Source organism: Ochotona curzoniae, unplaced genomic scaffold (assembly GCF_017591425.1).
Source record: "Ochotona curzoniae isolate NIBS_2020 unplaced genomic scaffold, NIBS_Ocur_1.0 contig_2210, whole genome shotgun sequence".
Lineage (NCBI taxonomy): Eukaryota > Metazoa > Chordata > Mammalia > Lagomorpha > Ochotonidae > Ochotona > Ochotona curzoniae.
The window spans coordinates 34,192,567-34,220,018 of record NW_024465369.1 but is presented as its reverse complement, the minus strand read 5'-3'; the positions used below and the strand labels follow the sequence as shown (position 1 = coordinate 34,220,018).

The window sequence follows — 27,452 nt, the reverse complement described above, 5'->3', positions numbered from 1 at the left end:
ATGATAACCTGAAACAGCTACCCGTGGTGTTTCTCTTAGTTAGGAGACAATCTAATTCTTTGAACATTTCTGCCTCTGAAAGGGCATGACAATGGTGGCAAGTCCAGCCACAGGACACAAGGCATGTGTGCCACAGCAGGCTGAGTACTGGCATCGACTGAACACATGCCAACTGGATGACATTTCAACATCGTGGACCAATCTTAGGCAATATATTCAGCCTGCCTAACTCTCAGTAATGTACTTTAGAGGTATTACATGGATTGGAAATAAAATAACATAAATGAATCACAAGTATGGATAAGAACCTAACAAATGGCAACTTATTTTTTCTTTAATCAATAGCCAAATTCAGTTAAAATGGATCTGCTTCTCAAATTGTGGCTTACTCATTCATAAACAAGAGACAGGCATTTGGTATCAAGTTTAAGATGCCATATGGGATGCCCGTATGTTATACTGGAATGCCTGGATTCAAATCTCCGCTCTGCTTCCGGTCCAGTTTCTTGCTGATGTGCACTCTGGGAGTCAATACATACTGCCTCAAGTACTTGGTTCCCTGTCACCCATGTGTGAGGCCTGGAATGAATTCTGGGCACCCTGGTTTCAAGCTGGCTTAGGCCTGACAGTTGCAGGCATTTGGAGAACGAAGCAGATGAAAAATCTCTCTCCATTTGTCTCTCTAAAAATAAAGTTTACAAAATCAGAAATCTTATTTAAAAAGATGTATAGGGATAAATCTATGAAAGATGACATAAAACGTTTTAGTACAAAAATGTTGAAATCCATCAATACAAAGGGTTCTCAAACAGTTTAGTATGTATTGTGAGAAAAAAAACAATGCCTGGCTTTCTTTGCAATCAAATGTGTTTTTTTTTTTTTTTAATTTAAATTAAGAGGCAGAGAGACAAAACTCCCTTCTGCCGGCTCCCTCCTGAAACACTTGTTGGGCAGAGGTCAAAGCTGGGAGACATGGGTAGCAGGTACCTAACAAATTTGAGCCATTACCACTGTTTCTTAAGGTCATATCCTTTAGCACAATGTCATATTAAAAAGTCAGTTTATTTTCTATTTTTAAAGATTTATTTATTTGAAAAGCAGTGAGAGATCTTTTTATCCATGAATTCACTTCCCAAATGCCTATGTAAGCCAGGGTTAGGTCAGGCCCAAGCAAGGATCCAAGGATTCCATTATGCGTCTCCCATGTGGGTGATAAGGAGTCCAGTACTTGAATCATCAACTGCTATCTCCCATGTGCCTGTTTCAGGAAGCTGAACTGGAAGCCCGGAGTAGCTAGAACTCCAGCCCAGCCAGGACCTCCAATGCAGATGCATCTGGAGCAATGGCTTCAGATGTGCCATAACTCACACCCCCTAAAATGTTACTTAAAATATAGAACCTCTTTGTCTATAGCAATAGCTTTCAGTGTTGTCCTGGGGACTCAAGATGTTTTCAAGATTCTCAGAGTTAACAGAATAGCACTGGGCAAGATTAGCCTTTCCTACTCTCACCCTTCTGCAAGTGGATGGTTTTCCACAAGCTTCCTGACATGTGGAAGTGTCACAAACTGAAGGCAAAAGCAAGATTCATTACTGGTTGCTTTTAATTTAAAAAATGAATCAAGACAAATCTAAAGCTTTTTGCCACCCCACCCCCCCACCCCCGATTCTAATTTTGAGTGTAATAAATACTGGCAGATTTAAGTCACTGTGACACAAGTTCTTAAAGGAGTCCTGCGATCACAACATTGGTGGATGGTCTTACATGGAGAAGAGTTGCAACAGGACGTGTCATCTATCATGGAAATTTAAGTAGCAAGGGTGCTGCTTGTGGTCACACGGATGTTTTACAATGTTTACACAGACAGCAACCAACTTTCCTCCTCCCTAATGACTCTGTTGACATACTTAAAAAGAATCCCTGTAGCAAGGGTATTCATTTTCCTGTTGAAGTCCCACTAATCCTTTGGATAACAGATCAAATAGCACTTCCTCAGGGAATCCTTTTCCCAAAAGCCTCAGCTGGGATCAGGTGGCGTGGGTCTGTGTTCTCGGGCCGTCTGGTCCTTCTTGGCCACACTGCTGTCAGAGTTATTTGTGTCTTCCTGTTTTGCAGTGTATCTCTGGATGCTCCTTCTGAGGAGCAACCCACTCATCGCTGCCAGCCAGCACCTGGGATGGCACTCGCCGTTCCTGCACCGGCAGGAGCAAACAGATATTGAACAAATCCAAGAAGCACGGTTGAAGTGGCAAACCAATGCTTCTGTCCTGGGATGTGACACGGTACTTTCAGATCATTACCTACACGGTGTTCTCTTCTGTCTTCAAAGACGGACTGAGCCACGGCTGTCTCCCAGGTACAGGGCCACACACAGTGAACAACCATGCACTGCCGAGCTTCTGAATCGCCACAGCTGCCAAGGTGGGGCTGTGAAGCAGATGCTTTCAGAGTGCTAGTGTGTAAGGTGGGACTTGGCCTGCTGGGGTGCAGCTCAGCCGAACGGGGGTGGGCTTTAAGGAAGGGAAGCTACACTTGCGATCCCTACCTTCACCTCCACTCCAGGGGAATGAGAGCTGTGCCTCTGCAGAGGGAGCAGGAGGGTGAAGGGCAGCATCAGGCTCTTAGTCCAAGGTTAGCGGGACCAGAACCCGGAGGGACCCGGGCAGTCTCCAAAGGCTTGTTGAGGATTTTGTCCTTCACCTTACAGGTAACTGGAAGCCACATAAGGCGTTTGGATGGGAAGTGATCTACTTACAAGGTCACTGATCTCTTATTGTGGGAAACAAGCGCCATACCACGTGTTTTTTTTTTTTTTAAGTTTTTTTAGTCTAGAAAAAAACTCTCAAGTCCACAGTGCTGCTTTTGCATCCCCAAGTAAAAATTCACTTAGGTCTCTGGCCCTGGGGAGATCTTTCAAAGGAATAAGAATAAATAACGTGACCATAAAGTACCATACAGAAAGGCCATGGCTGAGGACAGGAGTCAACCACCCACTGGCTTTTAGTGCAGTGCTCCACCGGCATCGGCAGATGGCGTAAGGCGTCATGTTACTGCCACAGCGGCCGGAGCAGGGAGGAGGTTACTTCAACCTCTGCTGACTCAGGGCAGGAACAGTGCCTGCTCCCAAACACCACGCTATTTATACACACACACACATCATGTGACCTGGCTCCAATGGCTTATCCTGGGCTTGCTTTTTCCACTCACACAATGCAATTCTCTCATTACAAAGTTTGTTTCACACTTCACAAAATTTAACAGGATTTAATAACATACAAAGTTTCCTTCTAAAAGTCTTCTGCAGTCAGTCTCCTTGTGCCCTCCACCAGCAGATAAGCTACCCCAGCAAATGTCAAGGCTAACAGGGCTTTCATTTGTTGGCTGGACAGAAATCAGAGCTCCTCACGCACAGTGGATACAGACAATGTCTGCTGACCATCTGCTGTCTCAGAAGACAGGATTCCAGAATTCTTTCCAAACGCTTAGGGAGGAAAGCAGCTCAGAGAAGCCTCCCTTTTGCTCATTTATGAGGTAGAAGATTCACTGGGTCTCCGAAGGCTGGAGAAAATGTGGGTTTTTTGTTTGTTTGTTTTCCCTAAAGCTGAACTTGGCCATCAGAAATGTGATCCAGGCCTCTGCGAAGTCAGAGCCAGGGCTACTCACCTCCATTCGGCCTTGTTATGCAGGAACGAGTTACACTGGTCAGGAAGGCTCGTGTCATTGCACATGGACTCCAGGATAGAAATGATCTGCTTGAATGATGGTCGTTTCTGAAAAAGGAAAATGGAGTCACACCCTGGCCAGGAAGTGAGGGGCCCTGTCACAGTAAATGCAGGTGTCCACAAGCATAGGCAGTAGCAGCTCAACCTATCCAAGCAAAATAACGCAGGATGCAGCATCCGGGGCGTGCAGTTAGGAACCTGGCTCCTGCGTTCCGGGCTCCTTAAGAACAAGCACACCCTGGAAAGCAGCAGGGGATGGTCCCTGCCACCCCTGTGGGACAACTGATCGAATTCCAGACTATTTACTTGGTCCTGGCTCAGATGGCGCAGGTCCAGGCATTTTGGGGAGGGAATCGCTAGATGGAAGATCTCTTTCTCTTCCTGTTTAACTGCATTTTAAATGAAATAAAAGCAAATAAAAATTCAAAAAAAAAAAAAAAGACAACATTCAGATGTTGTTTTTCTATCATGTGGTCTAAGGTTGGGAGACCAGTTTTTCTGCAGCTACACATTCTCCTTGCAGTACAATTAAGGGCTCTTAAAAGGAAAAAGACCTGAAGGACATCTATTTATATGATAAAACTATTAAAATCTAATGGTAGACTGGGAGGTATGTTACTGTTTGCTATGCAATTCTTTTAACTCTTCTTGGTGTTTGGAATTCTTAAAATATAATATTGTCAGAATAAAATCTGATTCCAGATTGATTTTTTTTTTTAATAAAATGTCCCCATCTTCCCAATTGCAGTGGGTCAGAAAGAAAAGATCCTCCAATGCTGAAGTCATCCTAGCGTCACTGCCTCGCTGTTTATGCCATGTTGGAACGCGAGCCCGAGCCGTAATCCTGGGAGACGCCTCAGCAGGACAGGCAAGCAGCGGTAGCGTCATTTCTTTATCTCACAGTAGCTGCACTGTCTCTCTCCCGAGACTCCAGCCAAGGTTCAGACAAAAGGTTAAAACAAAAATGGAGAAAGAGAATAAAAGGATGATGCATAGTCTCTCTTCATCACGCCTCGTAATTATACCATTGCTGAACAAATTACAGTTGCAGCAATTAAACATGCATTTTAATTTAGGAGCACAAAAACAAGAACGAACAATGTTGAGGTAGCTTGCTCTCAGGACTAGAGGACTTCCTACACCAGGAGGAAAAGCAATTTTTTTTTCCATTTCTCAGAAATATAAAAAACTGAGTTATTGAGCCCATCCCCATTATTCTCTTTTCAGGGCACATACTTGCATGGATGTGTTTGTGTTTTAAAAGGAGGGAATAAGCACCTCAATGCCACTGACATACATTCAGCTTTCTAGGAAGTAAAGAGAAAAATGCCTTCAGCAGGAAACTCGAAAAATAGTCTGTCTTCTTAGTGTCTCTCTTCATTTCCCCCACCAAGTGTCAGGTTTTAAAAGACAAGAAAATTAATTCTTTGTACAGGGACTCACTATATAACAAATAAAAAGGATTTTTCATTTTGCAAGGAGAAGCAGCAGGAGGAGCTCACACATTTTTTAATAAAAATACTTTTAATCATTTTTTCTAAACCAAGCGAAACTCTTACATAACCGAATGACAAGCATGCCTAGGAAAATCCTAATTTTTTAGGCAGAATCTGTGCTTAGACAGAAACGGCCCGCTTGCACGTTCAAGAGTCAGAGCCGTGTGGGCTCGGTGGGGACGGCATCCTCCGGCCACGCTGGCCGCACAGCACACTTCTGCTCCAGGTCCTGGGGAGGTGCCTCTGCAGGGCCTCGGGTTTTTTTCGGGTATGATGTAGGCCCTGCTTATTGAAAAATAAAAAAAACCACAGGGCCAATTTTTAAGGTTTCTGCATATACTCTTTTCTCTGTAACCTTCATTTTCAGATAAGAACTTATAGATGTTCCCAGGAAAGCATGAGCTGGCCAGCTTCCCATAGGAAGCAGGTCACAGACAAGCTGTGTGTTCGCACCCTCTTCAATGCTCTGTGTCCCCGAGAGGAAGACCCACACATGGATGCCAACACAACGAACACATGGTTGTAACTATTATTTCCTTACTCAGGAGTGTCACTTTCGGGCCTGAAACAAAACTCACCGTTCCTTTCTTCTTTCTCTTCAGTAAGGTGTGCTGAGTGCCCAGTGTAAGCCACTGGGATGACTATCATTTTCCCACGTCAGCCTGCCTGCATACCTGCCTCCCCTTCCTCACCCGGAAAGAACAGCAGCTCCCCTGGCAGCTTAAGCACTTTAACCTAGACGCTAACACCCTAATGCTTGAGGATTGGTAAAAAAAAACCCTAAATATTCAATCATCTGCTGCTCTAGGCATGTGCGTGGGCCTAAGAGCCACTTCTGGTAGAACTAATACATATCTCTTGGCAGAGAATTAAAATGGGCTTTGCAGCACCATTAGCTTTCTTCTGACCATTTCAGATGACACCAAACTGGGCATCTACTTGCCACCCTGATGTAAGCTTGATGGGGATGCATACATAAGTCAGAAGGAGCTCTATGCCCCCGGAGAGCCAGCAACGCATTTAGCAAGAAGAAGCACCTTAACAGTGTGGGCTGGGGTCAAAAAGAGCAACCAGGCAAGGTTTGACAGTGAAGTGACCGGGGACAAACCCTAGGAGGAGGGCGAGCAGAAGCTGGGAAGTGAGGTGGAGGGGGGTGGAGGGGACGAGGGATGGAGGGCAGGAAAACTTGTGTGAAGACGAGTGGGCACTGAGGGTTAGAAGTACCGGTTATTGCTAAGTGTACAGCCACATGTACAACAAATTTAGGAAACGTAGAAAATAAAAAATCAATCTTTCTATGTTACATTGCTACACCTTAAGATGCCTCTGGCATTAAAGAAGGGCCGGCCTAGAGGATGTTAAGGACATGCCAACTCCATGGCCTTAACACCGAGCTTGATGTTCTTGCTGTGTGAGGTGTTTACACTTCAATTCAATGGACCACAGATGGATATTCTCAGAATTTTAATTCATGTAGTACCAAGCTCCCAATTAAGAAATTCAACACCTGCTTTTCATATTGAAATATAATTAGTTACAGAGGTATAATTTTATTAATATAATTCATTGCAAATAATTTCAGGCAAAATTTCCATCAGCGAAAAAAACAATATCAAGTTACTCCATCTATCACACTGGACATAAGATGGGCAGCAAGAGTGGGGTAATAGGCTGCTGTTTTAACAATATAAATTAAATGTGTTAAAGCAAGTTGGCAAACATCTGTTTATTGTTTCTACTGGATTAGTCATAAAGTGCAGGCATTTCCCTTTAATGCTTAAAAATCCCACACTCTGCAAATCCCACACTAAAAATAGAATCTTAAAAAAAAAAAAAGAGGGTAGGACAGATGTGATTTTTCCCTAGCAAAAATAATAACAATCCTAAATTTAAAAAAACCTAATGCAGTTAAAAATTATGTGAAATTTTAAAAATAAAAACAACATTAAGGGGCCAGTACACTGCCACAGTAAGTAAAGCTGCTGCCTGAGACACCAACATGCCGCATGGGTGCTGGTTGAGTCCCAGCTGCTCCACTTCAGATCCAGCTCATGGACTGAGAAAAAGCAGTGAAAGATGTGCCAAGTGCTTGCATCCCTGCCACCCATGTCAGAGACCCGAGTGGGAGACCTGGAAGAAGTTCTCAGTTCTTGACATTGGCCTGGCCCAGCCCTGGTTGTTGGGAGGCACACTGAACCAGTAGATGGAAAATCTGTTTCTTCTTCTTTACATGTAATTTGCCTTTCAAGTAAATAAACAATTTTTTTTTTCAATTTAAGGGGTAGTTGTGTAGCTGAGCAGGTAAGCTGCTGTCTGAGGTGTTCAGTTCCACACCTCAATTCCATTTCCTGCTAATGCACCCCTTGGGCGGCAGTAGCTAGCCTTCCTACCCATCCAGGAGATGAAGATAGAGTGCCCGGATCCTGGGCTGGCTTTGACTGTTGTGGGTATTCGAGAATGAAACTAATGGATAGCAGCTCTGTGTGTTTCCCTCTCTGCGCTCAAACAAAATCAATACATAATTCCAAGTAAACATAGCACTCAACTTTCTGACAACAGGAGTGAAGGCAAAGTTTGAGGGTACAGGTTATCAGTGCAAAGGCAAAAATACACAGCTGGGAAGGACAGCAACAAGCTCCTCCCGCCATGGCAGGGCATGTAGGATGATGTGCGGGTGTCCCTGCACATGCCCTTTGCTGGGCCTACTGGCTGTATTACCAATTCTTCATGCTTCAGCACAGAACAACATACTGGGAAGCAGACACAGTCTCACTGGATACAACGAAGCAACAGAAAATTCAGTTCTGCTAACACTGTTCTATTCTTCACCATTAATTTCTGAGTACAAGAAACAAGAGCAGACTAAATGTTATCACTGTCCATTCTTCATGGGCGTTAAGATTTGGAACTAAGATCAATTTAAGGAAGAAATCCTGTTCTGCAGTGCCTCTCTCTGCTCTCTATTTTAAAAGGTCAGTTGTAGTTCCTTTAACTCCACGAAAAACTGGGTAACTCTGAGTGATACGAGTTCTAGTTCTTGTGTGTAATTGCTTAGTCCAATGCTTAATTTGTGAGAATACTTCTTATTGTAATAACTTTTTATTAAGGAAAATTCCAAACAAAGTGGAGAGAAAACATAGTGCTCTTCTCTATACCGATCACTCAGCTTCAGAAATTACCACGGCCTATCTTGTTTAATCTGTACCATCATGCATTTCCCTTCACTTTATTTTGAAGTGGATCCAAAACTACCCTATCATTTTATCTGTAAATATTTCCGTATGTATGCAAGTCTTTTTAAAATGATCTTTGTGGGGAAAGGAAATGGGCCATTCATGCTCAAATGTGATAACCACATGAAAGCTTAAGTGTTGGAATTTCTCCAACTCCACTGCGATAGCTTAAAAATCTCACTGTAACTGGACAGGGAGGATGCAACAAGATTTCCTAGAAGTGTTGCTTCTGCCTGATCTTGGCTTAGAAAGGCAATGGAGCATGGACGGCAGGAGCAGGACCTGCCTGGGTTCATGTCCAACCCCACCATTTACAAGCCATGTGGCCTTCGTTCATTGCTTAGCCTCTGTGTGCCTTGGATTTTCTTCCGTTAAGATGAGTGTAGTAACTACCTATTTCAACTAGATCATCTGACGAATCAATGAGCTAACAGGGAAAGTTTTTGGAACACTGTCTGCCATATAAGTATTGTGTGTAAGGTCATTTTTGCAACATAAAGGTGCAATGGTTATGACCAAAAATTAAAAACAGAACAACAAAACTTGTTACTGGGTCAAGAATGCCTTCGAGAGCTGTTAGGGAGGAATCAATTCTGAGTCTCCAGATGCACATGCGCAGATGTCAGTGGACCCTTCACACTGCTATTCAGCTTGTGTTGTTACACACTTTTCTCCCCCTATCCCTCGAGTGGTAAGAACTGAAAGTCAACCAGCGGACTTGTTGTAGATCACCCTCCGTCCCCAAGATCTGTCTACGTACCTTGGCATCGGCTTCCCAACACTGGTGCAACAGCTCAGCAAAACTTCTGGGGCAACTGCTTGGAATGGTTAATCTCTGCAAAAGAGGGAGGGAAAACAAACAACAAAATGTAAGGATTTAGTCATGAAGTCAAGCAAACATATTTGAGGGGGTCTTTGTTAATGAAAGAGTAAATTTAAGAGCAGAAGCACAATATGCAACGTAGAGCTTCCGCTGATATGTCAGGAGGGCATTTAGGCTTAGACTTGTTAAAATCCAGTATCTAAAGACTCCTCTTTTCTTTCAACGAACAATCATGGCAGATAGAGAAGTCAGGCTCATCAGAAATGCAACAAGACATACAATCATATCTATAAGAAACCTCTGTAGGAGAAGAGCAAGATGGAACTTAACCAAAAATTTATCACTGTACTTTTATAAGCAACTCATGATAAATGCCAACAGGCCAGGTATCTAGGGAACTGGTTTAGCTCTAACAGGTATATGACGCTGAGATCATCTTCAGCACACACCACAGACATGACTCCGAAGAACCAGTCTTTCTGGTGAGTAGACTGGACATCCTGCATAGATGACTTGTCTCGGCTGTTTCAATCTCTATACTTACACAGTGAGGACCTGACAGCACCTGTGTTAGAATCTGGGGACCAGGCCTGCTCTAACAGTCAACAGCAGGCATTCTCAAAACACAAAGCAAAACAAAACCCAAAATAAACAACAACAACAACAACAACAACAACAACAAAAACCCACAAAACATGGAATGCTCCTTTATCCTGCAGAGTTTCTGTTTGTTTTACGGATGATGGCTGAATCTGGCAGTTAAGGGAAGAAGGCTGGGAATCTAGATATCCTTTTGTAAGTGAAGTTCTCTGTGATCAAAGATTGTTGTTCCTGATCCAATCAAATCCCCCATTGTGCATTCACAGAAATAAAATAAGCAAAAACTGATGTTCGAAATTTTCTGGGCTTACAATCTAACTCTGATCCACAAATAACACAAAATACTTTTTGAACAGTTTTGAAATATGTTGAATTTCCCAAGCATGCAACAACTAAATAAATCCTAGGCTGACTGACTTTTACATTAGTTACAACTGCACCAAGCTACTTGGGAAACGCCACTGATAGAAGTACTATTGTTGATGCTGGAACCATTAACCCAAGGCAGCTCAATCAGGCTGCATTTGCAGCTGCTGACTATGCCTGTGTAGAGGACTAAGCATCTACGGCTGACGTACCATCTCCTGCAGCGTGCTTCTCCCAGAGCACCGGCACTGCGGAACATGTTGCGGTAACCTCTCCCTGATGTTGCTTACAGCTGCAGCACTTACTGACGTGTAATGTGCATGGGGAGGTCATGCTACCTCTGAACTTCCTTCAGGGATGTGCGGGGGGATTAACAGTGTTGGTGTAGAGAGGACACTGCATGGTGAGTTAAGAGCTGCTATCCTAAAAGTACTGAGAAGACTTACTCCTCAGGAGTGCCTGCCAAAGACGCTCTGCAAATAAAAACACTTCACACTGAGTTTTAAAGTTGGATTTAGGGGAGGCTGCACGTAAGACTACAAAAATAGTTGCCTTGGCCAGAAAATTGACCATCTAATAAATCCTAAGACTAAAAACACAAGCAAGTGCAGAAACAAAACAATCCACTCCAAATTAAAGGCACTTTTTAACTTGTAGTGTTTTGTGATTTTACAGAACGGAACAAGATGTGTTAGCCTTGGCTGTCATTTTCCTGTAATGTGAACTGGAAGCCTTTTAATGAAGGTCAAAAGAAAAATGAGGTGTTTACTTTTTTAATATAAAAGATGATTGAGAGTTATAAACTAATAAAGCAGGTAATAATTGCAAATCACACAACTTAATGTTCACCATGTATAATTAAAAATAATGAGCTTTTGTAAAGTACAACACTTTTTCATATAACTCTGTCTTCTCATTTTCCCAAATACTGAAATAGGCACAGATTGAATATGAATGGTCATTTCTGACATCTTGTCTTATTGGAAAACTTTTTTAGAAGTCAAAAGTGAGATATCATATCAAGAGACATCTATTTAAAATAATCTGACATGGTTACATAGCAGTTCAATCTAGATTTAGATACTTTATGTAAGGAATTAATTTGGTGTTATATAATAGGGACTTAAATCTTAAGTATTTAAGTCCCTATTATATAACAGTGAACATTCCTACTGCATTAAAACATGCTGAAATAACCAGATCTCAACAGGTTTGCAATACTACTTAAATCATAAATGCTTTAGACAAAAAGCTTCATATTTACAATAAATATACTTCTCAGTGAATCAAGTATTTTTAAAAGATCATATTCTTTTTTGCATCATTTTCTACATAACACATGAAAATTACTTGCAGGTTGTCATTTTCCAAAATATAGTCAAGAGTAGTAGGTTAAACTTTGTGACACTTTCTATGCTTATCAAAATGAAACTTATTTTGTGTAAGGATTTAGGGCTCATAAAGCACAGAGATTACACTGCCAGAATATTCTGAAAGGCTCCAGGTGAGTTTCCTGGCAGTGATGAGAGCAAAGAGGCACGTCTATTACATAAAAAGTTCACTGGTAATAGCTCATTGCTTATTTTGTAAAGATTACCAGTGCTGTATGCATCTATTTTTGATTAAGATATAGTATTAGATAAAGAGAATGAGTGTTTAAAGGTCTTATTCCACTAGTAAGGGCTCAGGAACAAAGAACTTCAGAAACAATTTTTAGAAAGCATGGCTCTTTCCATAGATGTAAAGCATGATCCTAAATGCTGAAACCATGTAAATTCCATTGCCGAGCTGGGAGTGCTGTTCCATGCCACTGCCCCGGGCTGAGGCCTGTTGCAGTCACATAGCACGGCACCAGTGCAGGAGGCCAGGTGAAGCATACACAGGATTCTCCAAAATATTTTTGCAAATTTCTGTGGGCCTGTTTCTATTTCAGTTTAATAAGTTAAAAGGAAAAGGTATTTCTAATATTCAGCTATAGATATTACAGTGTGACTGTACTGGATCGTACAGAAAATGTCACTTGTTACGTCAATGTAGGCATTTAAAAATTGGTTACTGCTAGCCTTTGGATAAGATCTAATTCTAAACTATTAATTACTCTATCAAATGTCTATCTGGAGAGTCCCATTGGCTTTACAAAGCCAACCTTCCTCCTAGTTGATCTTGGATCAGCGCAGCAAGAACAGGTTACACTGAGCATCCTGCTCAGAGTCCACATGAGGTCCGTCATTTCTAATTCTCCTTTATAAACCCAGGCCCAAGCATCTTATCACCTCACTGGTGACAGAAAATAAAACGGAAACAAGGGGGTCCTCCCATCATAAAAAGTGATCCCATGGAGGAGGCCTTATTTAACAGCGTGCCAGGAATGACTCTCAGTCCAATTAAACATGATGCCATGGAGAAGGCATGTTCCTGTGCATGACCCCTTTCCATTTCTTACACTGGCAGCTCCCTCCCAGCAGCTTCAACCACCATCAACGTCTCCTCCATCCCCAAAGCATCAGGAGGACAAACAAGCATGGTAAGGATGGATTATGTGATCTAAAAGGAGGAAACTTGGGCTCCTGGTCAACGGCAGCTTTTTACCTAATCCAGTTTGTCCCTGCACTCAGATTGGGGGAATGGATCATTCCCATTCTTGTAAGGCATTAAAAAGGGAGTATCTTTGCCTATTCATCTTTCTTCAAATTATTTTATAATCTGATGTTGCACTGTTAGTCTTTCTGCAGGGCTCAGGCATGATCTGGAAATGAACAAGTGTTGTGAAAGAGAGCGGTTTCCTGTCGCAAAGGCAACTGCACGCTCCCATTACGGGCTCTAAGTTCTCCTCATACCTCGATAGGGATGCTTCGTCCTTATGCTGAGAATTTCCATGGCTGTGCGTTTCAGGCACAATTTTAAACCTTTCAAAATGTAGTTGCTCTCTTTGATATGAATGTGCCACGTTCTCTGATGTAGGCTCATAGGTCCAACTAACTGAAAGCCTCAATTTGTGGGAAGAAGAAAAGCGAGGCTGGGGACACAGCACCAACGGTGTTTACGCCACTGAAGTTCTTTTGAAATGGAAAGGCTCTGCATGAAGAAGCGAACAGTTACGCCACTGCCTCGCCAATTCCAGAGAGGAGCTCATCTTCAATGTAGTGTTCAACGTAGGTGGCAAAACTGTCATTTTCCCCTTTTTTGAAACTATTTTTTCTTCTTTTATTTTTGAAATTCTCATCTAAGCGACAGTTTCTTGTACTATAGTGACTCCTGCTGGGAGAGGTAAGTTGAAGTAGCTGAAGGTCTCTTACAGATATATCAACTCCCGGCCAGTAAAAAAGATGTCCTAAACGCAGGAGATGGAGTTAAACTGTTCCCCTACCTTGGACGCAATGGCTTCTTTCATCACTAAGAACAAACCCCTAGGTTTTACAATTGAGACTGAGAAACTAGTACAGTACTTGTACAATTTTTGATCTACAGCATCACGACGTGAAGCTGCAACAATTAGATGTAAAGGGTCCATTCATGAGGAATAACATCACTTTGACCCTTTGTGTTAGCTCCTACTGCTAATCTTTCCATAAGCGTGAACTTACTTTCAATTTGAAGAAGATGAAAAAGTCTTTTGCAAAACCCCAATACTGTTTTCTGATCTATGTACCTGAATGGAGAAACGTAGTCTTACCTCGTTTTTTTCCACTACAAGCCAAGCTACTTGTAATCCTTCCAAACCTTTAAAGGGGACCTCCCTTGTTAGCATCTCCCAGAGAACCTGGAACAAAAAGAAAGTGGAATTTTTATTCTTATACTCTATATTTTTGGCGTGTTACTGAAAATTTATATAACATTTAATTGTATCCAATTATCAGATACAACCAATGCCACTGTAGAAAGTTGGGAAGAACATTTATATTCATACACAGGACTTTAAAATATTATATTATCCTTTTTAAAAAAATAAATAAAAAAACCTGTCTTAGGAGTTACAACTTCTAGAGCCAGGCTTAAAAAAAATTTATGAAACCAACAGAGCCCCATGATTTAACCTTATAACTTACCAGGATTTTCATGAATCCCTACTAATTCAATTTTGTATTTTGTTAGTTCAAACTCTTCCTCCCTTTACTCTGTAGTATATTTCTTTTTGAGATAGCAACTAGAAAGTCAACAATATTTTTACTGGTTCCATAATGGTATGTTGAAAAACAAAAACCCAACAACAATAAATTGAGCTCTAAATCTAAACCACTGGCTAGCTTTCCTAACCTACGTTTAACAATGGTAGGTCATTGCAAAACTCTAACATTAGGTTTTGTGTTTCTGAGAAATCTCTCCCACAATGAGTCAGCCTAAGGTATTCACGTTCATCCACGAATGGCCTACAACATGGTCTAAAGCATGAAAACCATGTGTAGACACAGAGGTTGGTTGTATGGGTGAACATGACAGTCCTTGATGGCAGTCAAACTGGAAGGCCCAAACTCTAATCCTAAACACCACACATGCTGCTGAGTCTGGGTTCTCTCCAAATACTGAATGATGGAAGTCTGTATGCTCAGTTACTTCATCAACATAAAACGACACAAGAAAATTAATTTAATGATACTTTGCAAAGTGCAAAAACAATTCTAATTTTATCAGTACTAATCGCAACAGCACTACCATTTACTAAGTGCTTTCTATGTTTCAGATCCTCTTGACATACATACATGATTTTTTTTTAAAGATTTAATTTTTTTGTTTTATTGGAAAGGCGGATATACAGAGAGGAGAGGCAGAGAGGAAGATCTTCTGTCTGATGATTCACTCCCCAAGTGAGCACAACGGCCGATGCTATGCCGATCTGAAGCCAGGAGCCTCTTCCGGGTCTCTCACATGGGTACAGGGTCCCAAAGCTTTGGGTCGTCTTCGACTGCTTTCCCAGGCCACAGGCAGGGAGCTGGAAGGGAAGCCGGGCTGCCGGGATAGAACCAGCGCCCATATGGGATCCTGGGCGTGCAAGGCGAGGACCTTAACCACTTACGCCACCGCGCCGGGCCCGACATACATACATGATTAATGGTCAAATCTGTTAAATAGCTAAGATCCCCAGTTTATATGTGTGATAAAATGGGCCTCAAGAAATTTCAAGAAACTCATCTAAAGACATTCCATTATCAGGTAGCAGATGAAGGTCAAACTCTTAACCCCATGTAATTCCTGAGAAGAGGAAGGGGGGTGCTGGAGGGACTGCAGTGGGCTGCTTTGTGTGTAGGGAGCCATGGCTGCGGTGAGATGAGAATGAGCAGCTTGGTCGGATATCCCTTGTTCTAAGAAGAAACACCCATGTGTCAGTCAGAGGGTAGCTGGAGGACTCATGCCCTAACTCAAGCAAGTCCCACAAACCCGTAACTTGACATTGACAATTCCAAAATCAATTGGCAGATGTTGCTCAAGCAGTAGGTAAAAAAGCCTCTTTGGCTTTTCAATCAAGCGTGTAAGATACTTCTTTACAAGAGCTGCTGAAGAATTATATTTGAGTCACACAAGTGATTAGGAAGAGCTAAGGAGGATGATCTGGCAAAAGAGGGAGGAATGGAAGGGTGACAGCGAGCACAGATTATGTGGTCACCCCGACATGCTGTCCACAGCGAGAGGGGCCTGGGCAGCAGGAGGGCAGGGCCAGATATAAGGCTCCACTGTTTGGGGCAGTCACCACTCCACTGGGGTTGGGGATGGCAGGGAGCTAAAGAGCGAGGAAAGGCACAGGAGCTGGCAGTGCACAGGAGAGGGGCAGCACGAAACCAGCCTCAGAGAAAGCCAATGCTCTAGACCCCGAAGCACTTGGAGGAACGGCCTTGCACCTCCTCTTCTGTTTGTCCTGCAGGTGCTCGCACTGTGTACATATGTGCAGGTGCACACACAGGCTCACACACACATGCTGACTCAGTGTTCAAAAGTTTGGGAGAATGACACGAGGAAAAATATCCTTATTGTTCTTTGTTTCAAAACATTCCACTGAAAAATTCCGCAACCCAGTTAAGATTTGAGTGATGCACATTTCTCAGAGAGTCCCAGCCCTGAGAAAACAGGACCATTTCCTTTGACTTCCTCCCTGTATCTTGAAGGGTTACTACAGCTGAGGGAGGGCTACTACAACACAGAGGCGACACAGCTGGGGATGGTGGGAGAGACTGCTAGGTCCTGAGGCCCACATGCAGTCTTGGTTTAATTCCAGAGTCAACACATCTCACAAGTTCTTCCCAATAGGTCTCCCGGATCGGGGATCCATAACAAAGTAAGTGTATGAGACAGGACTGCAGTGTTTTCTGCAGTCACTAGGCATCTGGCACAAAAATGTGAACCGGTGGAGGAAGTCACTTTGGAGGTCTAAATATAAATTAAATGATGCCTTAAAATACCAGTTACGAGGGTGCAGGCCAAACATTATTGTGATCTTTCACCTTAAAAATATTTTCCTACTTGCTTTATACTGAGATGCCCTCACATCTCAACAGTGCTCACAAGGCAAACTTCTATTTCCAGTTTATAGAACAGAAACTTGGACCAGGTTGCACGCTCATTTTGCCTCCTCTGCTGCTAACAACAGAGGTGGCCAGTACCTGCGCCAGCCGCATCTGCTACAGGCCTTGCCGACCAGCCAGACAGCCAGGGCCTCCGAGGCTCCTCTGTTTGCTAGCTGGGTTTGGCACAGAGGCTTCTCACAGACAACAAGGTCCACACTGTCCCCAGCCCAGTTTAGTTTTTCAACAGCAGTTCGCCCCAGGGTTCTCAGGAGGCTGCTTCTTTCAGGGCTTGCTGCCGTCCTTACGACTTCTCTTTCATTCTGTGCATGATGAAATGGAATGTTCTTGGTTTGGTTTTTAAACATAAGTTGTAGGAGGACAGGGGGAAAAAAATTCCAAAAGCTCCATTCTTGTAAAATGAAGAAATATTTGCCGGCCTCCCAGAGTTTATTGGCTTTAGAAGACAGGATCACAAGACCCCTCCCTGGCACTTGTGGCACATTTATTTTAAGACAGGACAAAGCTGGGTATTCTTGACACATGCTACGAAACAAACAGCTTCAGGGGCCCAAGTTAGGTTGCTGCCTGGGACACAGGCATCCCCCGTGAGTGCCTGCTCAGGTTCTGGCTCCTCCACTCCCAATCCAGCTCCCTGTTAATGCACTTGAGAAAGCAACAGAAGATGCTCCTAGTACTTAGACCCCTGCAGCCACATGGCAGATCTGCAAGACTCCCCAGGCTCCTGGCTCCTGCCTAGTGTAGCAGCCATGTGGGGAGTGAACCAGTGGATGGAAGATCTTCTCTCTGTAACTCTGCCTCTCAAAGGAGTAGTACGGGATAAATTCTTACAGCAAATCTTTTTTTGAAAAAACTATTTATTTACTTATTGGACAGTCAGATTTACAGAGAGAACCAGAGACAGAGAGAAAAGATCTTCCATCTGCTGGTTCACTCCCCAAGTAGCTGCAATAGCTAGAGCTGAGCCAATCCAAAGCCAGGAGCTTCTTCTGGGTCTCCCATGCAGGTGCAGGATTTCAATACATTGGGCCATCCTCCACTGCTTTCCCAGGCCACAAGCCAGGAGCTGAATGGCAAGGGGAGTAGGCAGGATATGAACCAGCATCCATATGGGGTCCTGGCACATGCAAGGCAAGGACCTTAGCCACTAGGCTACCTCACTGGGCCCACAAGGTTTTTGTTTATTTAATAGAAAAACACAATAGCAAACACATACTGCATGTTTTGGGGTGGGCTTTAAGTACAGTGGCTCTGCTTTATGGTCCTCCTGTACACTGGGGGGACTGCTGAATGCAGGGGGCAGCTTCCATGAGCAGACTTTTAATGAACCATGCAGTGCTTTACACCAACGCCAACACCCACTGACAAGCCAGTCGGTGCTGATCACTCAACCTATTTTTGAAAGGACATCTTAAACTCTACTGGAGCACACTATTTTCCAAAATGGGGATCCGTTTCAAAGTTTATGGGTCACACATTCCCCACCTAACAACTGACTTCTGTTGATTTCGTAAGTAATGGACACTCAGAACATGTTATGGTTGCTTCATGAAAAATAAAATTGTGATTGCTCCAACTAAATGGTCCTGGGATGCACTGTTGTATTTGTCCTCTCACCAGTTAAATGGAACAAGCATAATGGAAGGGGAGCAGAATCAGATACAACTGTGAGTTGCTGCTGGAGATGAAAGGACCCCTGCGCACTTCTGAGTGGAACTCTGCAGCAAAGCAAGCTGCAAGGGGCATTTTTGTGTTCCCCTGCAAGCCTCTTGCACCCAGTCAGGTGGCAGGGGCTGTGTTCCAGCAGAGGCATGGGGGAAGCACTCTGTTTTCATGAGTTTGGGGAAGACTACTACCAGCACAGAACTGCCAGTCCCAATCCTGTGCTGGGACACATGGCTGGTCTTGGAGGAACACCACATGGTGTGTGAGCCCATGGCAGTGCCAGGAATGCCAGACTGTGGCATGGTTCACTGAAGTGAATTTATGGGCACAGTGGCTAAGCAGCTGTTAAATCTCCTCCAGGCCAGAGAAAATCAAGCCAAGCGAAGGAAAGCTTCGGCAGCGTGTGGACAGAAACCCTGCCACACGTAGCAATGCATTCAGCCCTGCTATTCGGAAGGTGCCCATGCGAAAAGACAGATGCCACCTGCTCACGCCTATGTGTGGAGGCTGAAATGCTGATATCACAGAAGTAGAGAAGGGAGTAGTGGTCCCCAGAGCTGAGGAAGGGTCTGGGGACCAGGGAATGGGGAGAGGATTGTCGGTGACCGGCAGGACACATGAGCTTCCCATGTTGCACAGCTGAGCAGGTTAACTATGGCTGATAACAATTTACTGTATTTCCCAAAGTAGCTGGCAGGTGAGAATCCAGGTGTTCCTAACACAAATAAAAATGAGGTAACGGAGATACCAGTTACTCTGACCTGATCATTAGCCATTACATACATGCTTTAACATGTCATGCCACAGCCCATATATATGTACAACTACTCTGCATCAATATACATCTTAACGAGTGGTGCAGTCACTTGAATGCAGAAGTTCAAGAAGAAAGGGGATGGAACATTTCAAGTTCCTGAAAGGTTAACCACCCTGCTTAAGGAGAGGGGTTAATGGAAATGAGGTTCAAAACAGTACAGGCCATTTACAGGGCCCAGCTCAGTAATCTAATGGCTAGAGTCCACCCCTTGCATGCACCAGCACTCCATATAGGCGATGGTTCCTATTCTGGCGCCCCAGCTTCCCACCCAGCTTCCTGCTTCTGGCCTGGAAAAGTAGTCGAGGATGGCCCAGAGCCTTGGGACCCTGCACCCATGTGGGAGACCCGGAGGAGGCTCCTGGTTCCTGGCTTTGGATTGGCTCAGCTCCGGCCGTTGCGGCCACTTGAGGAATGAATCATTGGACAGAAGATCTTCCTCTCTGTCTCGCCTCCTCTCTGTATACTTGGCTTTCCAATAAAAATAAATAAATCTTTAAAAAAAAAAAAGAAAGAAAAAGGCACAGGCCAGTGCCCTAAGCTCTGCATGCAGAAGTCACCTGTCACCACATGGTGTGGAGTACGTGTGGAGGGGCTGCTGCTCTCACTGGCACAAGGACTGTCCTAATGCTTTAGCTATGGAAACATGTGGTGTAACCAAGACCCTGGCACCTGGAAGAGTTCTACAAGCAGCGGGCACAAAGTTCCTTTTTATTGATGAAATAACAGATACTAAAAGAAAGCTCTTTCAAGAACTCACAGTCGGGTCCTTAGGTTTACAATGTCTGACAATGGGAAATTCCAAGACTTGAGATGGACTCATGGATTATACACGGACTCATGGAGTGCAAAATGAGACTCCAAAGTCTTCTCTTACATAAATGTGCAAGAATGTAGAGACTGTGACCATGGAAACTCATTTGCAAGTACTTACAGGCGCATGTGTGACCTGGTGCCAAGTCACCATGAGCACTGAATGGATGATCCATGCACTTCAGCAGACATGGCCTGCTGCACAACACAAGGTGAGGTTTTCACAAGAAAATAGTCGTGGGAGACTAAGACACAAAGGACAAGGAAGCATAGGCTGGACGTGGCCCTCAAAGCCAAAGACAAGCACCTTTTGGCTCTTCATAGCAGAACGTTGACTCCTGTGAGCCAGCTAAGTCCCAGTGAGCCAGCTAAGTCAAATGCTGTTCAACCCAAGCTGTTGCCTAGCCCAGTGTCCAACTCAGTAAAGCATCTAATTTCGTTGGAAGAAACAATCTCCTAGAAAAAAATCTTAATGTGCAACCAATCTCCCATATTCAGAAGCTCCAGCAGAGTCAGGTATGGCTGGCTGGAATGTAGTTCCTTGGGTCCAGTGCAGTAGCCTGGCAGCTAAAGTCCTTGCCTTGAATGCGCCAGGATCCCATATAGGCACCGGTTCTAATCCCAGCAGCCCCATTTCCCATCCAGCTTCCTGGCGGCCTGGAAAAGCAGTGGAGGACGGCCCAAAGCCTTGGGACCCTGCACCCGCATGGGAGACCTGGAGGAGGCTCCTGGTTCCTGGCTTTGGGTCAGCTCAGCTCCAGCCATTGCGGCCACTTGGGGAGTGAATCAATGGACAGAAGATCTTCCTCTCTATCTCTCCTCCTTTCTGTATACCTGGCTTTCCAATAAAAATAAATAAATCTTCAGAAAAAAATAAAAAAGAAGAAAGAATGTAGTTCCTTTTGACATGGAAGACCCTTACTGGAAGCTCGTTCCTCTAGAACTTATGTTTTATTTCTTTTTTTTTAAAATGCCTATAACTTCTTTTAATGGAATGAAAAAGAACAGAATTAAAATTTTTTCATGAAATTAATTACTTCTTTGACCTTTGCCTATAAGATTTTATAGTTTTAATTCTTACAAATAATCAGAATTACGGGAAATTTAATATTTAGCCTGATGTTATTAATATCATCTGACCCTTAAAATTACAGTCTTAAGTAAAAAGAATGGATTTTATTTTTAAAATAAACTTTTATTTATTTTCCACTCATTTGAAAAACAGGGTAGTGTGTGGGAAGATATCTTTCACCTGCTGGCTTACATCACAAAAGCCTGCAATGGGCAGGTCTCATCCAGGCTGAAGTCAGAAGCCCAGAACTGAAGCTTTCACACAGGTGGCCGGGACCCAAGTACTTGGGCCACCACCTGCTTGCTGCTGCTGCTGCTTTTCACTGTGCACATGAGTAGGAAGCTGGACCAGAAGCAGAGAAGCTGGAAGTTAAATCAGGCTCTCCGATAAGGGATGGAGGCACCCCAAAAAACTGAATCACTGTACCAACTGCACGTCCCTAGGTTATCTTGAAATTTTTCTCAATAGCCAGCAAAATGTATCTCCATTATATTAATTTGGTGTGCATGGGATATGTTATGACTAGCAAAGAGCCAGCCAACTGAATCTACTCCAAAGCTTAAGCCACAAGGCCAGCAGCAAATACCTAGAGACTGATAAAAGGAAAAGGAATGTGCTGGACGTCGGTCTCCTCTTTGCTGTCAGCCACTGATCGCAGAACACACAGGGGTTGAGGGCGAAGAGGCTACTGGGCCCAGATTAGTCAGCTTCTTCTGCTTTAAAAGATGGCAACATAACCAGAGAGGCAGCATAATTAGGAGACGCACGCAAAGACAGAGAGTTCAATACTATCTTGATTTTTTTAATAGAATGCATGTATAATTTAGGGGGGAAAAACTTGTTATTGAAACAAAAAAAAAAGGGGGGGGGGGAAGCAGGGTGTAGGTGTTTGACCAAAGGACTTAAGACATCTGCGTCCTGGTTCAGAGTGTCTGGGTTCTGTTTCCAGTTCCAGCTTCCTACCAATTCAGACCTTTATGGCAGCAGGTGATGCTTTAAATAATTGGATTCTTGCAACCTACATGGGAGACCTTGACTGAGTCCCAGGTTCCCAGCCATGGCCTCGGTCTAGACCATGTTACTGTGGGCATTTGGGGGAATAAACCAACACACGGGAGCTCTTTCTGTTTCTCAAACAAGTTTTGTTTCATTTTGTTTTGAAGACAACAAATTTCCTTCTCCATCCAAGAACTCTCCCAATCCTTGCTTCCTTCTCTCTGACAGCAGGTGATCTACTACCCCTGGAAGAATCTACCTTCCTCCTCCTCCACAAGTTTCATCCCTTGACTGATGCCCCTCTATGGTTTTTATTCCTTGAGCACTCAACCCCACCTCCTGTTATTTTATTACTCCATGTTTCTCTGTCCCCATCCTCACACCCTTCTTCAGAGCCACATTTTTACTATCTAAGTACCATCTGCTAAGTGCTAAATACATTTTATTTTGTATTTTTAGAAACTCATTAATCAGCTGAAGAGCTGATACTCAAGTTTCCTGCTAATGAACACACTTGGCAGAACACTTGGTGGTTTTGTACTATCTGAGCAACCCATGCTGCTGCAATCCTCTTCTGAAAGATCCACATTTTCACTAACCTGCATGCATACTCTCATCATATTTCCACTCAGTGCCAAAGTACTCTCTGCAGAACAGCATCTGCCCCAACACAATTTTGGAGTCCATGTAATTGGGTTCCTCAAAGTAGCGTTTCTTCTCAATCCAGAAAGAAAGTAACTCAGATGCAAAAAGTAACTGAAGCGTCATCTTGGTTATTTGAAAGGATTCCCGGTGGACATCTCCCCGGAAAGAGCAGACTTGTCCCAAATGAAACTCTGTCAGACTACACTCTCTTCTCCTGCTTTCCTGACTGTGCATTCCCTGAGCATACAAGAAATGAGAAAGAGACTCACCACACCATAGGAATATGTGTCGCAAGTTTCAGACACGGGGAGACTCTGGATTACTTCTGGAGCCATCCACGGGAAAGTTCCAACCAAGGACATGTGTGTGGTGTGGTTATGGAATCGGGAGGCACCAAAGTCACAGATCTGAGAAAACAGAGACCGACATCTATCGACTGTTCAAATCATCAGCAACAATCACCTACATGCAAAAGCAATAATTAAAAAAATTAAAAAGGAATAGTCCTACCTTCAATACTCCATCAGCGGCTATCACAACTAAAAAAAGAGAAAAAAAAAAAAAGAACCATGACAATCAGCTAGGCTGTTAGAATTTCCTCATGCTAAAAAAAAGTTACAAATGTCCATGGCAATACTAAAAACTTTAAACTGCACTGAGCACTTTGCAAAGGGAACAGACATTAAAACAGAAACTAAACTTCATGAATTACTGATTAAATAGTCTCTTAAGATGCATATACAATACAAACACAATTGCAGTTCTGCTGAGAAAAATGCACACAGGAGTGGAAGTTGGAAGAAGTGGATTTCACCTGGGACCCGCCGGGGTACTCCCACGTGATACTTAGAAATTCATTAGCATTGTTACATCATGGTGCATGGAGTAATTTTGTGAAGGCAGCAATAATACCCACTCATTCATTCCATCATTCATAATTCATTCATTCAACAAGTGTTTGCTGAGCACCTACTATGGGCAAGACCGTGCATCATGTTCTGGAACAGCCAAGTGAGCAAAACTGAGACCGACTGTGCTCTCATGGGGTTTAGAGTCTAACCACAGACAACTCAACAAGGATCTACAACAAGGTGGGGGAAAGCCCAAGACAACAGAAAAGAAATAGAACTACAGACCTAAAGATCAAGTGTAGCTAAGTCTAGGTGGTCAGATCAAGTGACCCAGAAAGAAAATGTTTGTTATATGACCTGAAACAACAAAAGAGTTAATTAGAAAGAGTAGTTCTAGAGAGGAAAGTATGTAGTTTCCTAGTCAGAACAGGGGGCCTAAGCATAGACTTGGAGCAGAAGAATGATCCTACAATTTTGGAAGGGAGGGACCAGGTCCAGAAAAGTCATTATAAAAAAATGAAACCCAACAAATTTAAGTGGTTACAAACAATGAGGCAACGTGCAGAGTAGACTATACCAAAGAGGAATGGAACTGTATCAATTGCTGTGCTCCAAGAGAAATGAAGAAATCTGCACAAAGGATGGGAGAGAGGTGAACAGGCCAGGAAATCTTTAGGATACAGGATCAATGAGGCCTGATGATTAGGTGGACAAGGGAAGAGGACCCGGGTAAAATCAAATGAAGAGGCACCCCAGCTTCAGAGTTAGGAGCACTGGATTCAAATTCCTTTCTGATCAGCTTCCAGGTTGGGCAACTGGTACTGTCACTGAGAAAGGAAACATAGGAATGATTTTTGTGAGGGGAAGGATAGGGAAAAGATAAAAATTAGTCTGAAGACATTATATTTTAGGATCATAGCAAATATCCACATGTATCTAATAAGCAAACAAATACACAGCTTTGAAGCTGGGATCTGTTAACACGTGGATGAGGGAAGGTAAGAGCTTAGGAGGAGAGGTGACCAGGCATGGATTCCTGCAGAACTGTTTGTGGTGCTTCGTTCTCAAAGATATACAGTGCCTTAATCATGGTAGATGACTAATACCTCATAGAGACTACTAATGATTTTGATATGTGGAGAAAATAATCTTTGCATGATCTGAAATACAGAAATAGCCTCAGTGGAAACATGGTACCCAAAATAAGCTTACTGTGAATGTTCACAAATTATGATGTAAATATTATTAATAGTATATTCAGTTAGTTTTGAAAATTATTAACAAGCACACATTAAAAAAAACTAACATCATTGGGCTTGGCGCGACAGCCTAGTGGCTAAATCCTTGCCATGTATACACTGGGATCCTGTATGGGTGCTGCTTTGTATCCTGGCTGTTCCACTTCCCATCCAGCTCCCTGCTTGTGGCCTGGGAAGGCAGTCGAAGACAGCCCAAAGCCTTAGGACCCTGTGCCTGAGTGTGAGACTTGGAAGAAGCTCCTGTCTCCTGGCTTCAGAATGGCTCAGCTATGGCCGTGGCAGCCACTTGGGGAGTGAACCAACAGATGGAAGATCTTTCTGTTTCTGCTTCACTCTGTAAATTTTACTTTGCAATAAAAATAAATAAATAAATAAACAAATATTTTTTAAAAAGACTCTTAACATCATGAAAATATATGACAGAATCAGAGTCTTGCCCCTTCTCTCAGGCTAAAAAAAAGTTACTGGAAATGTAACTATATGTTCATATCAAGCAAATATACAAACCGCAATTTTGAAAAAAGGAGTCCTTCCCATTATTACATAATCTTCATAAGGATGTATGGGTAAATCCTGAATTTAGCTAATCCTACTTCTCTGATGAAAGACTGAAGATATACTGAAGTCAAGAAAGGATACACAGGAGTCAATCAAGGCAAGTAAGACTGAAATTCTGAGCATGAATCCAAAATCTACAAAGTTATGAGACTGTGATTCCCTACTGGATTTCAGATGATTTCCCAGTGTTGCTCTACTAGCCACCTGCATACCAAAGTGTTTAGTTCCAGGAAGTCAATGTGTAAGAAGAGCTAAAGGATATGTGACAACATCCAAGAAGGAGCCATTAGCCACAGTCACCCAGAGGGCTGAGTGATGGCTCCTGGCTGCCAATGACACTCTCCAGCCACACCCTACCCCTTGCTGAGAGAACCCACAACAGGAGCAAATGCAAGCCCCTGGGCTTCTTCCTTTGCTTGCCACCACTACTCATTTCTAGGCCCCACCCTATGAATATCTAATCATTTCACTTCCATAATCTAAAGATTTTCTAAACATAAACAGCCCCCTTCTTTCTTATTGAAATTTTTAGAAAGCAGCAACCTATGATGTTTAGTTTAGCCATCTCTGCTGCAGCTAAACAATTCCAGCACCTTTCTCTAATCACTCCAGAGTGATGTAATGGAAGAAGTAGCCTGTTATCATTCCTACTTGAAGGTAAGGCCTACTCCTGCAAACGACTTCATCATGTACACTCTATTCAAGTCATAAAACAGGGGAGACATAATAAACCTCAGAGAGCACGGAGGAGGAGAAACAAGAAAGTTTTCAAAAGGTTTCCAAACTCCCAAACATGCTGATGTCTTTTGGGCACAACTCCAGGTAATATGGGCACGGCCAACAAAAAACATACACAATCTCATTCAGAAGGAGCAAGAACAGAACTCAAAATTGCTAGCACACAGAATCATCTAAAAATAGAAGACTGAAAGTACACAAGACATACTTTGACCTAGCAGATGACTCAGAAGATAATCCTATGATATTATTTAAGGGTGGGTGTGTTGAAAAGTTTGGATGAAAAGTATCAAGCCCCATCATTTCTTATATTACGAAAAATACCCCAGACCACATTACCGTTTCTGGATTTGAGATCTCTGTGAATCACCTTGACAGGAGCCTCCATATGTAAATAGTGCATCCCTTTTTATACAAGGAGAAAAGACTTATTAATATTTTCAACATTACATCAGTATGGCTTGTCACATGATTCTGCAAATAATATTAACAGCAGCAACTACATTCACACATGCTAGTCTTCTTCTATCAATAAGAATAAGGTAGCCACATTAGCAATATTTATATGCTAAGTGAATTTTATGTGCATTAATCCCTTAGAGGTTGGAATTTTTAGTCCAGTCAGCACGTACAGTATATAATAAGGACACTGTAATTTCATGAGATCTGGATGAAAGAAAATAGCAGGATAATCACTGGAGGAGTCCCCTGTGACTAAGTATTCCAAAGCTGTCCATGTTCTAATAAGGTTTTGCTGTTTTCACCATGGTTTGTTTTTTCAGTACTTATCTCAATCAGACCTGTGAGTTAAGGTGAGCAGCACTAGTTAATAAAAGTTGGTGAAGGATTTCGTGGCATTCAGATAGAAAAACCTATATCAGCTATATTTCATTCTTTTTAGGAGGACAAACTCGAGAACATCCATATGTATACACACTTGAAAATCCTGTCCTGTACATTTAAGATAAATATTGAGTTACTTCAGCAAATTAGTAAGGGAGATATTACTATTTTGAGTAGAAATTGAAATTTTAAAAAATACATTTCATGGTAATCTCCTACTACCATTTGATTCTTTCTGTAAGGTCTACCCCCTTAGAAAAAAGAAAAAATGGGGCGGGTAGAGCTATTCCCAGACATGGCAGCATTTCATAAGGGTGTGAGTTCATTTCCCAGCTACTCTACTTCTGGTCCAGCTCCTGCTGATGTGCCTGGGAAAGCAGTGGAGGATGGTCCAAGTGCTCAGGCCCCTGTCACATCACCAGTGTGGGAGACCCGAATGCAACTCC

The 27,452-nt window shown here is 42.9% G+C and overlaps 1 protein-coding gene across 1 annotated transcript in view; it reads right to left on the bottom strand.

Annotated features, from left to right (window-relative positions):
- MAP3K20 (mitogen-activated protein kinase kinase kinase 20) overlaps positions 1–27,452 on the bottom strand; it is a 160,698-nt gene that overhangs the window by 50,324 nt on the left and 82,922 nt on the right. Inside the window, exons 5-10 of the mRNA XM_040971726.1 lie at positions 26,503–26,568; positions 23,268–23,296; positions 23,027–23,164; positions 13,914–14,000; positions 9,212–9,286; positions 3,664–3,770 (exon numbers count right to left, since the gene is read on the bottom strand). Of these exons, the coding sequence (XP_040827660.1) occupies positions 3,664–3,770; positions 9,212–9,286; positions 13,914–14,000; positions 23,027–23,164; positions 23,268–23,296; positions 26,503–26,568 (502 nt within the window). The remainder of the gene's footprint in view (positions 1–3,663; positions 3,771–9,211; positions 9,287–13,913; positions 14,001–23,026; positions 23,165–23,267; positions 23,297–26,502; positions 26,569–27,452) is intronic.